Source organism: Tiliqua scincoides, chromosome 3 (assembly GCF_035046505.1).
Source record: "Tiliqua scincoides isolate rTilSci1 chromosome 3, rTilSci1.hap2, whole genome shotgun sequence".
In the NCBI taxonomy this organism is placed as follows: domain Eukaryota; kingdom Metazoa; phylum Chordata; class Lepidosauria; order Squamata; family Scincidae; genus Tiliqua; species Tiliqua scincoides.
The window spans coordinates 183,340,729-183,357,877 of NC_089823.1; the positions used below are offsets into that span (position 1 = coordinate 183,340,729).

A 17,149-nucleotide genomic window follows, 5' to 3' on the forward strand; every position below is an offset into this window, starting at 1 on the left:
CACGGGCGAGAGCCCGGCGGCACGGAGCCATGCCACTGAGCACAGGATTGGGCTCTGATTTGCTAATTAAGCATTATTATTAACAGTATTAATTAACAGTATTTATATACCGCTTTTCAACTAAAAGTTCACAAAGCGGTTTACAGAGAAAAATCAAATAACTAATGGCTCCCTGTCCCAAAAGGGCTCACAATCTAAAAAGATGCAAATGAATACCAGCAGACAGCCACTAGAACAGACAGTCCTGGGGTCAGGTGGGCCAGTTACTCTCCCCCTGCTAAAAAAAAAGGAGCACCCACTTGAAAAAGTGCCTCTTACCCAATTAGCAGGGGTAAGAGCCTTGTAGTTTCTGACAAAAACGTTATTTGCAGAAAGAACATACATGGCTGACACCTTTAGAAACTTGAATGCTTTGCTTATGCTTGTGAATAGAGCTAAGTATAATCTCCTGTATTGGAATCGCAGAAGATATTGCTAGGAGATAGGATGTGGTGTCTGCAGTGGCTCTTGGCTCTGGTGAATCTGGGAGACATGGGATTAAAGCTTGGGCTTTCAGCAGTGGGTGTGCTACACAGCTGCAATCACTAGAGGCAACAAGGTCTTCAGGGATATAAGTAGCTCCTGGAGCAGAAAGAGTTTGTGGGTTGTAGTTAGAGAGAGAGTGGAGGAGGGAGAGGAGACTTGCTAGGTTATTGGACTGACTTTTTGGCCTACTGACTAAGGGATTGGCTCATGGACTGGTTGTTTAATGGACCTGTGGACTAGCAACCTGACCAATGGACTGGTGGACATATAACGGATTGGTTGACTGACTCAGACTACCCAACTAACTAACAGACTGACTGCCTGGCAAGCTAGTTAAACAGAGACTGCTGGGTGGTGGTGAACTGAAGGGGTGCTGCTGTACCTGGAATTGCTGCTGCCTTAGCAACTGGGATGAGGGGCCCTACAGCCCAATAGGCAAGCAACCTTTTTTACTGATGCTGGGTACAGTGGTAGTTTTTGTGTCCAGCTAGAGCTAGATGTGATTAAGCTGGGGAAACTAATTAGCTTTATAGTGGGCATAAATTATCTAGACCAAGTATAGAACAGGAATTTGGCAAGACATCTCCACACTGCTCAGTACTATGTGAACAGCTTAGCTGAAAGTTTATACTATCATGTAAAGGTATAATAATTTCTAACCCACTAAGCTTGCATGTTGAAATAACATCTTCACAGGTCTAAAGTTTCAATTTGATAGCTTCATAAAAGGTTAGAGAAATAGTGTAGGAAGGCCACACATTAATAGCTGTTTTGATTACCATGCATCTGATCATACACAAGACTGATTGTTTTAAAATGCTTCTACCCCACTTCTATAAAGCCTGAGGCACCGTCCAACAGAAAACAAGATCCTGGGTGGCATCTACTTACACAATGGCTCTTATGCAAGTATCTTCCCTGCTCTCCCATGGTAACCCCCTTGTGTCCCCTGAAAAGCCACACCTGACAGTCAGATGTCCCTTGGCAATGGTGCGGAATGTGGCATGGTGGGGCTGCAAAAGGAGGGGAAATCCCTGGAAATTGGGCAAAAGCTACTCATTTTTTATCATTTTATACTGTGTTTTATTTATTAAGTTTTGTAAGCCACCTTGAATGCATTAAGTTTTGTAAGCTGCTTTTGGAACGGTGGGGTATAAAAGTATTAAACAAACTTGAGGGCTGTCAGTCCCACAACCAGATCTGAAGCCTAATTGAAATATGTTAAGGAAGGATATGTCATACAAATGTATGCAGATCATATGCCTGCTGATTCTGCATCACTACACCCTTCCTAATTCACTTGGTAAATTTATCTGGTAACATAATTTGGGAGGCACTGGTCCAGTGAACTACAAGAAAGAACTACAGGTTGAGACTCATTGTTTGCGTGGGTTCCATTCCAAGCACTCAGGTGGATGGCAAAAAACACACTATAGCAAATCAATTTAAAAAACTAAGTTTCTTTGCTCCAGTGATTTAAAAACAGTCTTGCTGACCTTTGTGATGTAAGATAAGAGTCATTAAGAAGATAATCCATCAATCAGTCCTCCTCCAAGAGCTTAGAAAGGCGCTTCACTGAGCCCCTCCCTTCACCAATGCCAAGTGATCACCTTTCTTTCACATGCTCAGGGGGAAGGGAGGGGTCCGCTGGAGAGAGAAGTATTGATGGATTGTCAGCCAGTTGCTCTCTCTCGCTCTCTCTCATTAAGGAGGCTATTGTTAAAGGACTGTTCATTTTTTGAAACTGATTTTAAAGGGGTGCATTTTCCCCTTCTCCAGGGATCAGCACATTCCTTCTCATTTGCAGGGGCCATTTGTGTTGAGTCAAATCTGTGTATAAAAAATTCCGTGTATAAATAGGCTGGACCTGTATTATACTTTCCATGTCTCACGACTAGGCAGCAAGCATGGATGTGAAGTGTGAATGAAGTATGGGTCCAGTATGGGTCCAACATCCATCATTTAGAAGCAACTACAATATAGCCGTCCTGCCAGCCTTCCCCCTGTAACCTCCCTGAACCCCCAAGAAGCTGCACCTGAGAGTCAGGTGACCCTTGGCAATGGTGAATTCAGAAATACTGTATATTCAAGGAATATTGAATAGTCATATTGTATCAAATATTGTATGCTGTTAAAATGTCTAACTACAGTTAAAACAAACCTTGATACTTCCCACGAATGGATAGCTGAGTCACACTTCTATCTGTGAGGAGTACAAATAATATCTTAGTTATATAGTATACTCACATTTACTGAAGATGGTACAGAAGAGAATGTAGAACCTGGTTGACCAAATGAAGAAGTAGAGTTGTATGATGACCCAGCATTTAAAGGGTAATCTAATTGAGGGGTAGCAAACATTAAATGAAAACCCAGAAATATATGTGGAAGATTTGCAAAAAATGAAGACGCATTTCTCCCTTAAATAAGCATTATTTTTCTAACTTATATTCACACCTCAAGAAGTTGGGGGGGGGGGTCATTTGTTAGACACAGGAAGGAACTTTTTGTGGCCATGTTAGAATACCGACAAGGATGGAATTGAGAAGGACATGCTTGGCAGGTCCACTCCTGGTGCATAGGGTTGCAACTGGTCATCTCCGCTGATGGGCTTGCTATGGCTGGTTAGCCTATGGGGAGGCAGAGGGTGAGGGCAGATAAGAGAAAGAATTTGGTCTCTTAGGTCTGTTCTTGGGTCACTTTGGCCCTCCCTGGACACAGACCAGTTTGGTTTCTGTTAGCTTGCCCACCTGCACCCCCTTTCTCATCCTATTATCTCTAAATGGGTCTTCTTGTGTGTTGGGGACTTCACATCAATTGATGGTCAACAGACTAGGAAGGAATTTTACTCATTGCCCCAACTGGCTGCAGGATTTTCATCTCTCTCATAACCATTCATTATCTCTGCAATCTTTGGTGCTACACTTAGGCTTTGCTTGTCACAACCTCATAGTTGGGAGGCCCCTTGGGGCATACCCACATCAATAGACTGAGCAACCAGTTATGCTGTTAGGTAGATGTCATAGGTCACATTAACATAGATAGCTGGCAGTGGGCCAGTCTTACTCCCCAGGAGCTGGGTGGGGGAGAAATATTGGGCTGTAAGGTACATAAGAACATAAGAACAGCCCCACTGGATCAGGCCATAGGCCCATCTAGTCCAGCTTCCTGTATCTCACAGCAGCCCACCAAATGCCCCAGGGAGCACATCAGATAACAAGAGACCTGCATCCTGGTGCCCTCTCTTGCATCTGGTATTCTGATACATAGCCCATTTCTAAAATCAGGAGGTTGCACATACACATCATGGCTTGTAACCCATAATGTATTTTTCCTCCAGAAACTTGTCCAATCCCCTTTTAAAGGCATCCAGGCCAGATGCCGTCACCACATCCTGAAGCAAGGAGTTCCACACCAACCACACGCTGAGTAAAGAAATATTTTCTTTTGTCTGTCCTAACTCTCCCAACACTCAATTTTAGTGGCTGTCCCTTGGTTCTGGTGTTATATGAGAGTGTAAAGAGCATCTCTCTATCCACTTTATCCTTCCCATGCATAATTTTGTATGTCTCAATCATGTCCCCCCTCAGGCGCCTCTTTTCTAGGCTGAAGAGGCCCAAACGCCGTAGCCTTTCCTTATAAGGAAGGTGCCCCAGCCCAGTAATCATCTTAGTCATTCTCTTTTGCACCTTTTCCATTTCCACTATATCCTTTTTGAGATGTGGCAACCAGAACTGAACACAATACTCCAGGTGTGGCCTTACCATCAATTTGTACAAGGTAGGAAGGAAAGCAATATGAAACAGCAGATGAGTCATGCCAAATAAGTCACAGGAATAAAATCAGGCTTATTGTTTGTTAAAAAGATTTAGATTGATTGAAAAAATTGAGATATTGGCAACTCTGACAGGTCCATGCAGAATTCCTCTTGAATATATGCCCAGTGAGCATAGATCCTCTGGGCAGATTATCTAGGGCCATTAATGGGAGAACATGCTAGAAGAAGTTCAAAGAAATTGCAACTTACCCTCAATACTGGAAAGATTAAACACTGCTGTATTATTTGGAGAAGAAGAATGCAGTAGTCCTTCTGCTGAACTTAGCATACACCGAATATCAGTGCTGGAAAGGGACAAGGGTTGAAATTGAGAAAACAGCAAAACTGAAACAGATCTTAATACAAGTTATTATTACTTGAGATTTCCTGCATCAGCTCTTTAGGATGGGGAACTCCAACAGAAATGCCAGCTCACTATCACAAATTATTAAATTATGCTGCTATTTCAGAGTCATTACACCACAAGAAATGGAATATAAAGGGTAATTCTGTTATGTTTTTGCCTGAAGCCTCCTGAAGCATTCCAGCCCACAAACATCAAAGATGCAAATGAAAGAATGATGGTTAGGGTTGTCATAATAATACAGGTCTATGTGAAGCTAGGGATTGCAGATGAGAGTTGTATCTAGACTTCTTCTGCCTTTGGCCAGAACAACTCTATGTAAGATTGTCTATGCCAGTGGTTCCCAAACTCCTACAAGAGAGTTGGGAACCATCTAAGTAGGTGCAGGAGCAGGGCTAAGGCACTGATGTGATCCCCAGGATTATACTGCAGCTGGAAATAGAAGGGGGGGTTTCCTTACCTTTTACAAGCAGTGCTGGCTTCTGGGGGGGGCTGCAGGGAGCCAACATGGATGCCTCTGCAGGGCTCCCCCAAGCCTCAGTAACTGAAAAAAATAGCGATCAGAACCCACTTCTGGTTTTCAATCACAAACCCAGAAGTGGGTTCTAATTGCTTTTTCAAGTTACAGAGGCTTGGGGAGCCCTGAGAATATGTCCGCGGGGCTCCCCGCACCCCCCAGATGCTGGAGCTGCTTATAAAAGGTAAGGAAATTCCCCTTCTGTTTCCAGCAGTGGTGCAATCCTGTGTAATCGCATTGCTGCCTTCCCTCTTTCTTGCCTTTTTAAAGGGGCATAGGCCAGTGCTTTGCAGGCTGGTGGGTCGCGACACACCAGTTTCTGAACCACTGGTCTATGCAAATATGTATAGTAAAACACCTGTATGCCTATCAACATCAGGTTTGATTCAAAGACTTCAGTGGCAAGGTAAGTAGTACGGAACTCAATATTTAAGGCCACACCCATGTAGTATTTGTGTCTCTGGGATATTTTACAGACAGATCATAACTTTAAACAAAAAATATACAAAACATACTAAAGGTATACTTAACACAATTCTATGTACATCTACTCAAAAGTAATGTCCACCAATTATAATAGCAGCACCTCTGTTCTGATGTTGCAACTATTTGTTAGGTTTGGGCTGAAACTCATGTGAAAACCTGAGGATGCTAAGGTTTCCAGGATCCAAGTCATTATGCATTAAACCCTAGTGCTCTGACATATGTGGCATTATTGGAAGCACCCAAACATGAAACAAACAGTGGGAGTTCGTTCCAGGTAACTGTGTATAGGATTGCTGTCTCTGTCACATAATTAAAAGGCCAAATTTGTACCAGTACTTACTTCTCTGAGAAAGCCATGCATTTTTGAATGTGAAGATTTCCTTTAACATGCTGATCCCAGTCCTATTGAGAAAAATAGAAATATTTCAAAGGGTCTGATAAATATCAGTGCTTTAAAACAGGGGTCTCCAAATTTTTCAGTATGAGGGCCACATAGTATATTTTACACATTTTGGCAGGCCAAAAAAAAAATCAGTTTCATAAATGAATGAATTGAATTTAAATGAATGAATAAGTTTTACTTGAATCTTTTTTGTAATTAGCATGATATGATTCAGAACAAAAGTGAAATGTGTCAATTACAAAAAAAATTAAACTGATAAATGATATACAATGAGTAAAAATGTCAAATGTTAGCAAGGGCTCAGACAAAAATCCAAGTTGCTTAGGGCCAGATAAAATGTGGCGGGCCGAATGTGGTCTCTGGGCCGTAGTTTGGAGTCCCCTGCTTTCAAATATAGTACTATTGATCTTAAAAGTTCTTCAGATATAAATAACATATTTATACATTGTCTAACAAAAAATCTGCTTAGTGTACACCCAACAAATAGATATTTAAACAGGTTTATTTGAAAGTAAGCTGGATTAATTTCAATATGACAAACTAAAAATGCCTCAGACTGCAGACTCTTCACAAAATCTTCCTGGACTTGAAACTCAACTATTTTCTTACAACTAGTGTTGGCAAAATCACTTATAGTCATATTTATACAGCTTGTTCAGGATTAGGAGGTGTTGCACATTTAACTTGTAACATCCTTACTGTGAAGGAGGAAGGAAGCCAGGCTGATTCTCAGAAACTAACCAGTGTTTCTATGAACTAATGAAAATCCAGAAGTAAAATCAAAACCTCAAACAAGCCTCTCTAGCAGGGTTTTAACAGTGATACTACTGGTATCAGGAGTTTCACAGTTATTTTACTGAATCACACTTCCAAATAGTTGAGGAAAGCTGAGGTGTGTCTAAAACTTACCTTTAAATCAAATACCTTCTTATCACACATAGTACAGACATGGGGAAAGCAAACAGGTGCTATACTACGGAAATCACTTAGTCCATGAGGTCTCACTGACAAATCTGATGCAGCTGCTGTTGGTTCCCGTCTCATCCGTGAGTTATTGAAATTTTGTTTACTGCTATTGGCGCTGCTGAAAGCAGGTAGAGCACCAGCACTAAACTTTGTGTCAGGCGTCGGTTCTTCAGGGTTGTAGAGATCATTTCTTATTTCATATCGCACACTTGTTGATGGCCACATGCTGGCACTAGGCATGTTGTCAGGCTTATTTTGGCCAGTGAAGGTAGAAGGATTTTCCCACTGATTATTTGTGTCTGTTTCATGTATAATCGGACCTGCCTCCCTCTTTTGACTTAGAATTGAATGAGAATTATGTGGATCAGCCACAAAACTCAGAGACTGTACCACAGTTGTAGGCTGGCCTTTAGAAGTGGTTCCATAAAACTCTTTCTGAAATCCTGGCTGATTGTCAGGTTTACCAAAATTACCATCATATGTTCCCCCTCCAGAGGAAGTTGGGACTGAATGAGACCCGCTGGTAACAAAGCCATGTGGGTTACAGTGTTCGACATCAGAGGGAAATACTTGTTTACTATAGTCATAAAATCCACCCATAGCAGAGGCAATACCAGTCTTATTTAGACTCATAACTGCAGCCTGTTGTCCAGGTGTCTGAGATATTACCCCTTCAAAAGGGTGTGTGACGATAGCATTTGGGTTTTGATTCTGTAAGTTACCTACAGGCCTCAGAGTTCCACCTGCTGCCAAAGTGGAATTCTGTGTTGGAAAATGTAATCCACCAGGTGGAAATCTAGTATTGGCAACTCCAGGTCCTCCGGCATGTCCCTGAGGATTGTTAAACATGGAAGGATGTCTTAATTGATTGAAGAGTGGCTGAGACATGGCCACTTTGGAAAGAACTTGATTCAGGACTGTTGCAGCTGCTGTGTTGTTGGTGACTGCTGTCTGAGCCAATTTTAGCCTGTGCAGGGTAAGCTGGGCTTGCAGCTGAGCAAGCTGAAGACTTGCAGGAGAAGGAAGCAGTGGATTCGGGGTGCTGACAGAAAACAGATTCTTGTCCAGAAGCTTGGCAGCACTGCAAAACAAGAGATGATAATTTTCATTTGAATTCATATTTAACAGTAGGTCTTGTCACCAAATCACAATGAAGTGGTAAGATGCTGCTCCTAATAGCTATCCTTGCTAAACCCCTGGAAGGAAAGAAAGTGATTTATGACATACAGCTAACCCAACCCTTCCTCGAATGTGACTGGAACCATATTCATTTCAGTTATGATGCTAAAGGCAGATCAGTGTTTCAAAGATTAAAAAGAGAGCTCATGTTCATTTGGAACCTAAGTCAAAAAGTCATTTGAAGGTCAATAGAAGGACTTCACTGATTTTCGTGAGTTTAGCTTCAAGGTCTATACCAACATTTCTTTTACCATTTGAACCAGTTTGACTCAGTTTGACTTACCAAAAAGTCAATCAATATACGCAATAGTGTTAGTCATTGTCCTGTAGCTAATTACCTGTTTCAAACACACTAATGTGTGGTATATTGCACTTGAAAGACTTTGATAAAGCATGTTAAACTGAAGCTCTAGAGTACACTCTAGCACCTTCTCATCCTACCTATAGTTACACTGTACCTCTCAAGTACTTTGAACTCTACCAGAGGGCAGTGCAACTTCAAGGAAGATCCCCATGTACTTCCCAGCTCAAAGGCTGGGAGGAGGACTGCAGCTTGTCTAGTCACGTCCACAAAAAGGCAGTGTGGATCACGTGTTGCCGGAGCTATAAGCAAAAACCATGCCAACAGCAACATTGCTACCTGTGGGCCAGGGCAGTGACTCCTGGCATCACCCCAATGAGTGTGCTCATGCCAAAATAACCAATGGTGATGTGACATCACTGCCAATTCTTAGTTGTGGCCGCTCCGAGCCCAGTCGTCTGGCTTCGTTCCTAGTCGGCCCAGCATGAAGGAGGTGGTGGCCACAGTAGCTTCTCAGTCAAGAGGTCACCGCACTGAGCATGATGAAAGAAGAAGCTGTGGAAGCTTTGCAATGTCACTGTTGCCCAATCCTTCTCCTTGGATGCCCAAGTCATCCTTTCAGTTGGAGAGATCAGATCAAAAATTGGAGTAGGGGATGGTAGCAGGATTTTTCCCCTGACTTGAGTGGAGGCACAGTGTGAGATCAGAGAGAAGACCCTACCCTTCTTCCAAGATAATCCTCCAGGTTACCATACATTTTTGGTTGGATACCAAAGATAGCCAAAATTTGTAGACTCTTGTTTATCAACACTGATCACTGAGCTTAGAAGACCATGACAAAATTACAAGATGTTCCTCATTCTTCTTAGCCCCACACTTCTATCTTTGAACAAATTATTTTTTGTTAAAATCAAGTATCATAAGATTGCCACAGTTTTAAAAAATTATCAGCTATTCTTATTCTCATATGTAAATAAATATATGAGAAAAATATACACTTAGGGTGGAATCCTATAACTTTCTTGGAAGCAGGTTCCAAGTTAGACTTATTTCTGAGCATACACACATAGGGCTTGGGCTGTTAAGAGTCATGTTTCCACGCTCAGTTTCCCATTGATCTTCATACTCCTATATTTTGCAAAGGCATATATGGCCCTCAAAATAAAGCTATTATAAATTTACTTCAAGGCAGCCCAATCTTGTCTAACTTCCAGCGTGATGATGCAGCCATGCCAATGTGGTGTGAGCTGCATCCTGTGGGGGAGTTTTGAGTTGAGAAAGTCTCTCTGAGGTAAGGGAACATTTGTTTCCTTGCTCTGGCGTAAGCCCTAGCCACCCTGCTGGGTCTAATCGGACCTGTGCTATATACCCATACACATGTTCTTGGGAGTAAGCCCCACTGGACACAATAAGACTTACTTTTGAGTAGACATGCAAAGGACTGTGGTGTTAAACTAATATCTTAATCTGAAATATTTTTGAGGTAAGACTGACAACCGTACTATACTAACCATTGGAACATATAACTGATCAGACTTTATTATTACAAGCAAATTACATGATTTTCAAACCAGAATATTTAGTTTATAATGTGGTAATTGCAAGTTACACTCTATAACACACAACTATTGTTCAGATGAGGCCAGTTAGATACAGAGGAATGAATGAAGAATGAGTGCAGCTGCTTTTCATATTTTCAACATGTTTGTTCGATTTTACACTGTTACACTGCCTCTATTGACATATGTCATAAATTATAACTCCCCTTCCACTAAGGATTCTGAACCAAACAACCATATGTAGATTGTAAATATAAGTTTTCATGATTCTCCATTTTCATTTGAATTTTATGTGCTAAATGCAGTGGTTCGCAAACCTTTTAGCATCAAGATCCACTTTTTAAAATGAGACTATCGGAACCCACCTAGCTTTACAAGACTAACAGAAAAAGTTTTAATTTACCAGTCACTCAAGCCTCTGTTTTTATACTTTTTGCTATGGTGAAGGTAATACCTTCTGAAGTGTTTGTTGAGCTCCATTGGATAAGATGTTCATTGGATCAGGACCATGTTAATTGAATTAGGACTCTTCCAGTTCCTTCCAGGCCTTGCAGTTCCATTCAATTGGCCTTTGATAAGAGCTGAGGCACATTTGCCTACTTGTGAGTAAACACGCATATCAGTTTCATTTTCAATACATTTTCCTTGTCAGCTAGGGGGAGGCATGAGTTTCACGTGGAATGCTCTTTGAAGTGGACAGAGGCATAGTTGCCTACTTGTGAGTAAACACACATATGGCTCCATTTTGCTTTCCATAGTGATTTTCCTCATCAGCTTGTCAGTTTTGCAACATACTAAAAATTGGGTCATTACCTACTGGTGGATCGCAACCCACAGTTTGAGATCTGCTAGGCTATTTGCAGTATATTTGTTGTTTTCTTATCTTGGGGCAAGCATCCCTTGCCTGAATGGATCTCCTTGGATCTGCACAACCCATTTTCCTGGCACAGAACCAAGGAGAGTAAGGGAGAGAGAAGAGGGATAGGATCCTGGTGAATGCTGGTGTCATCAGGATCCATCCCCTTCCTCCCCCACCTCATCTCCTGCCACCCCCTTCCACCCAGATACTTCCCTATTCCTCTCATTACCTACCCCCATGCCAACTTATCTACACTCTCGTGAGTAGCCAGTAGCAGCAGTAAGCTGCCATCATCACTGCTGTTTGAGGCAGAAATTCCAAAATGGCTGCCAGCAGTGTACACAGAGCATCACCCTTTGAACAATTATAATAGCAGCACCTCTGTTCTGATGTTGCAACTATTTGTTAGGTTTGGGCTGAAACTCATGTGAAAACCTGAGGATGCTACGGTTTCCAGGATCCAAGTCATTATGCATTAAACCCTAGTGCTCTGACATATGTGGCATTATTGGAAGCACCCAAACATGCCATACTAGAGCATTAGGCACACTCATGCCTAATTATATACTATGAAAAACAGCTTGTGTAGCTAGCATCTGGAATGTGACATTTTACATTTTGTTATGTGGGTATCGCAACAACTGCAACTAGAATTTTATTTCTTATACATACAAAATGTCTTTAGAACACCACAACAAAAACTGTGCAAACTAACACTTTTAAAACAAAAATTAGATTGGTATTTAAATCATATGTTTGCAGAGAAAAACAAAATTATGTTACTAACATTTTAATTCAATCAGATGAAAGAGCATACAATAGCACACACAACTAAGGATAGTTCAACAGCTGCTGCAGTGTCTTTGTAAAACATCCAACTTATCTGTTAGACACATGGCATGGACACCTGAGAGATATAGTAAAATCATTCATCCCTCTGCGTGCTGTCACACTAAGTCCTAAATGCACTAGGAGCTTTCCACACCATAAATAAATAAACCCATTAATTTGAGAGGGCTGCCTTATCCCTGAGGATATTGTTTTAGAATGCAAAGCTCCGTTATAGGAGTAATATGAACAACTTGGCTGTTAGCGGCAGCATGCAAAAGAGTTTTTGCAAAAGTAAACATTAGTTTGTTGAGGGGCAGAACAGAAGGTGAGAGATTCGTGTCTTGTTTTTTTACCACCACTCAATTTTACAATATGCTCATTTAGCTAATTACCAGGGATGCTGCTTCAGATGCTACTTTTAATAGAGATACTTTATACTCCCCATTTTCATAATAATTTTGGAACCACTGGAGTAGTGAACATGACACAGACACGTTTTACAATTCAGAACACTGTCTCCATAGTAAACAGATGAAACTGGCATACATCTAACAGTTCAAAAGTGATACTGACAAATTTTAAGAAGTTTGCTTTCCATTTAATAAAAAACAATTTATCCCAATACCTTTATTAGATCCTTTAATCTTTCTCTGAAGTTAGAGAATGGAATTGCTAGGGGGCATCCTGGCTACAGCCCTTGTTCTCAGCCCTTTTTCTTTTCCTCAGCACTCTGTTCTGGGAACCTTGATCTCTCTTTTCTCACCTAGAAGTGTAACCCTTCCATTCTTGGCTATCCCTGTCCACACCAGTATTCCCATAGCTTTCAAATATGCTATTCCTGCATCTCTTCAAAGAGACGTGATGTGGGTGATATGTGCTTAAAATCATTTTTGTTTTAATTAAAAGCTTCTGGAGGTGGGTCATGGAGATGGGGTTAGGGTCAGACACTATAAAAGAGGAGTTTAACTTGGTCCATATGCTTTTCCCCCAATGTATCCCCTCCTCTGCTATTTGCCCTAAAGGTGAAAATTACCAGGCTTCCTACTTGTTTTTAGCAACCAAGTTTCTGTGTCCCTTCATTGCTCCAACAGAAACGTAGTTCTGATTTAGAAAACTTTATAGGGATTGGTGCTTATGACATGATCTATTGTGGCCTACCAATTTTCAAAAGGCTTTTAATAGTTTGGAAGTTTTTTTTTCTTTGTCCAGATTACAAAGATTTGATGAAAAATATTTTTATCAGTTGCCAAATTGGTGGGGACTTGTACTCATGGGGGGGGAAGGATTAAATTGAAGGAAAAACATAGATTAGCTAACAACTGGCTAGGGACAAAAGGTACTATGTGTTATCGATATTAAGGGGTGAAGAAAAGAAAACTAAAGTTCTGACCTGCTACCTGGGGGGCATTAAGTAGGACTTCAGATGTATCAGGGAGATGGAAATGAGACAAAGGTTGGAAACTTTCCCTGATATAGCTATAGCAAAGGGCCCCTTTCCATGCTGCAAGAAAGCTCTCAGCACCTTTGCTGGAAAAAGCGCCACATGAAAGTGTGCCCGATGGTGGGAACACTGACTGTTTTGAATCAGTAAAGTCAGCAGGTCACTAGGACATGTCTGCCTTGCATTGCATGATCAGCAGCAATACAGCTCTGAGGGTAGGGGTACTTTGGGAAGGGTCTCATGTATCAAAAGATGAAGGATTCCTCAGGGTTTGGTAAACCTCAGAAGGACCCCATGTATTCTAAACATGTATTCTTACATCCCTCTTATCAGTCTCCTTACTGAAGCATTGGATCTTTCACAGACTTCAAAACCAAGGGGCTGTAGGGGCGCAGACAGAACTTACATAAGGGTGTCCAAAGCTGCCAGGGCAGCAAAGGAGGGACACTTGGGAAATAGCCCCATGGTCTCAGAGTGTGGGAGGAAAGATTAGCAAATTGTGACAACTGACAGATGCAGAACTCACAGTGATAACGTGTGCTGAGATACATTTCTTTGTGGAAGCTAACATTGTCAACTAAAAGGCGCCTTATCAAAGTGTTACATCACATTGTACTCTCCCTATATAAGGGGAGACCAAATGCCAGCCTAGTTACATGTGACTTGGGAGCTGTTCCTCCTGGTGCATAAATCTGTACAAATTCTCTGGAATAAAGCGCTGATCTATGACATTATGAAGTCTGGTAGTTCTTTGACAAGTTACCCTACCTCAACACATCTTCTGCAAGCTGAAATGACTACAAAAGTTAAGAACAGCTCAACAGAATGGTGGGGATGAGAATGGTTATTTAATTTCAGCCTTTTAGAACAAATCTTTCTGAATTTATGTACAAGTTGAATCCTTTCCTGGCATGCTTTGGCTTCAAAATCCAGTGAAGTTCAAGATCTGAAACTGTGAGATATATATTCAATTCCACCAACCAAAGCAACCTCGTGTGGTTTCAGATAGACCTGATACTACCATGGTATGTGACTGCATTTGGGGAAATGTTACAGACCTGAATTTTTAACAAGCTACTATATATATTCTTTTAACAATGCTAGTAAATGGGACTTACTCCTGGGTAAGTGTGGGAGTAGGATTACTTACTCCTGGGTAAGTGTGGGAGTGGGACTGTAGGATTACAGTCTAGGATTGTTAAAAAAATTTCCTGCTTGAATGATGCCAGTTCCGGTCATGACATCACTTCCAGTGGGTTCTGACAGATTCTCATTCTAACAAGTGGGTCCCCAGTGCTAAATGTGTGAGAACCATTTTGAAGCTCACATGCTGAAATAGTTCAGCTGGAAAGTCATCTTGGGCCTGGAAGTTAGGTTTTGTGAGTCCTGCACCTGTGGAAAGCATCATCATGTCTTTGTATTATATCCATTCAATATGGATATAAATTTAATCTGCTTAAAAATGAAGATTATTATGACAACTTTCCAGGATGTTCTTCCACTTTTACAGAATTGAAGTTGCCCATACAACCTATAACAGATTTCAACAGTTTGCTGATCACTTTTGCATTTCCAACATCTGATCACATTATCATAGTACTCATGTAAAAATACCCATCATCGCAAGTGTCTCACAACCTACTAATTATAACATGAATTTCTATCAAATCTGATAGTTTTTTCTGAAATTTAGCATTGCATTTGGCTTTGTGAACTGGGGAGAAGGGCACTTTATGTACAGAAAAAAAGACTTACTGTATACTGAAACATTGCAAAGTAAGTGCCCTCCCACTACAGTTCAGTGGACATCTTAATTTTGTCAGCATTTGAATACATGTTTTATAGCAGCCCACTATGTATGAATTTATTTTTGGACATCTGAAAGCCTTTTTTAGAGATTTATGTATAGATTGTTTTAATATTTCTTATGTAGACTGCTTATTGATAAGTTTTATAATCTGTATTACACACACATATTATATGCATTCTCCCCTTTTCATTTTATTTTGGTTTTGTTTCAATTGCTGTTATTTTTCTTTTCTTTTATATCCACCAATAAAGTAGAAAAAAAGATATGGAGAGAACACTTTTAGAGGTGATATGTGCGCTTGCGTGAAAGGAGAGGTAAATGATAAAAATAACATGTTATTGGAACATAAGCACAGTCTATATACAATTTTCCTTTTGTATTTTTAGACACAGATACTTTATATATACTATTTTCATTCCATTCTCTCCAAGAGTAGATGCCATTTTATTAATGATACAAGATAGTTACATAGAGATGTTTAAAAATATTTTGCAAATCTGCAAAACAAACCAATATTCACCTGAGAAGGGGACAAAATTTAAGATAAAACACAGGCTAGCTAGCACAAACAGAGACAGAAGTTACTTGTTCTTGGAGGGGTGTGATGAGACTATGACAGGAGGGATAAGTTTCACTAGGGGTATTTCTGTCACCTCCCCTCAAGAATCTTCAGAAAAAAAATGAATAAGGTTCCAAGTAGGAAAAGAGAATGAGTAAGGATGCAGAGGAATGAATTTACAATAAGCCTATTAAAATAAACATTTTATAATAAATCTTAGTCAACAATATGTTTAATTACTAAAACTATGGAAAATAAATTATTTGGAGGCACTGTGGATGCATCTTACCAACACAAGCTGTGCAGTGCAGTTTACAATCTGTCACCATAAACATTTCGAGATCTCTGTGTTTATAGTAAATTATCTGGATCACTGGATTAGTCAAGTAATCCAATCTGTGAAAGTGATGAAAAGGTTAAGTAGAAAATACGCCCAATTGAAGACTTGAAGAATCTGATGATTGCTTATTCAAAGCCAAAATAAACACCAATTAAGAATTTGCAAAAAGTCATCTTAGTATTTCCAGAAAGAAAGATATCACTTGTGGAATGATTGACTAACAGATATTTAGAAAACAGTTGCTAAAACATGCATTCAAACTCAGTGAATATCTTAAGAAACAAAGGCTGCAATCCTAATCACAGTTTCCTGGGAATAAGCCCCACTGAACACAATGGGACTTACTTCTGATAAGACATATATAGGATTGCAACATAAATATCTGATGAGAGTTAAGGAAAGTTTCACTTATTTTGTGTAGTTTTTGGTGAAAGTTTCTGTTATGCAGTATGTGTTGATCACAGTAGATAAAAATTTATATATGGATTTTAATTTTTGTTTCCATCATAAATTTGTTTTAGAATCAGGTCATAGAATTTAGAAATTACAAGAAATTTAGAAATATTTATTTATTTCGTATTTAGAAATATTTATTTATTTCGTATTTAGAAATAACCTGTTTTAAAATGAAAATGGAACTCAATGCAAACATATCTGAAAACTGAATTTATGACCTTCTTATGAACTTACATTTATGAACTTAAGAGACAGTTTTCTTGTGTAAAGATAACTGTGGGAAAAGTACCTTTGTCAGTCATTGTAAAGCACAGTAGTTCATACTGTACATGTCACCGCTATCATTCACTGATTCATCTGGTGGCCTTTTTCTCCTACTTTATGTCTAATTATCTGATCTCTAGAATTGGCTCACTCTGATCATAAACACTTATGATTCAATTTGCCAGTCAAATCTACTGGACATTTACCTTTCATCTTGGGGAAAACACTGATTGTCCAGTAACTATTACCTGTCCTTCCTTCCAGTTGAAATTTACATTTTTGTCATGTGAGATATAGGACTCAGCAGGACAGTTATGTGATAAAGTGTACCCTCTGAGATTGTATAAATGCCTTACATCAGTGGTTCTCAAACTGGTGGGTCACAACCCACCAGTTCGTGTAACGCTTTGGGTGGGGGAAGGGGAGGGAGGCAGCGACGTGATCTCCAGGATCTGCCAGGATCGCGCCACTA

General features: G+C 40.2%; 1 protein-coding gene across 6 annotated transcripts in view; it reads right to left on the bottom strand.

Annotated features, from left to right (window-relative positions):
- Positions 1-17,149, bottom strand: part of RBM20 (RNA binding motif protein 20) — a 191,726-nt gene that overhangs the window by 43,741 nt on the left and 130,836 nt on the right. For 5 of the 6 annotated variants that reach the window (XM_066621033.1, XM_066621031.1, XM_066621036.1 and 2 more), the window contains exons 2-5: positions 7,022-8,159; positions 6,050-6,111; positions 4,553-4,647; positions 2,773-2,864 (exon numbers count right to left, since the gene is read on the bottom strand). In XM_066621033.1, the coding sequence (XP_066477130.1) occupies positions 2,773-2,864; positions 4,553-4,647; positions 6,050-6,111; positions 7,022-8,159 (1,387 nt within the window). The remainder of the gene's footprint in view (positions 1-2,772; positions 2,865-4,552; positions 4,648-6,049; positions 6,112-7,021; positions 8,160-17,149) is intronic. The other variant, XM_066621032.1, reaches the window with a different exon arrangement.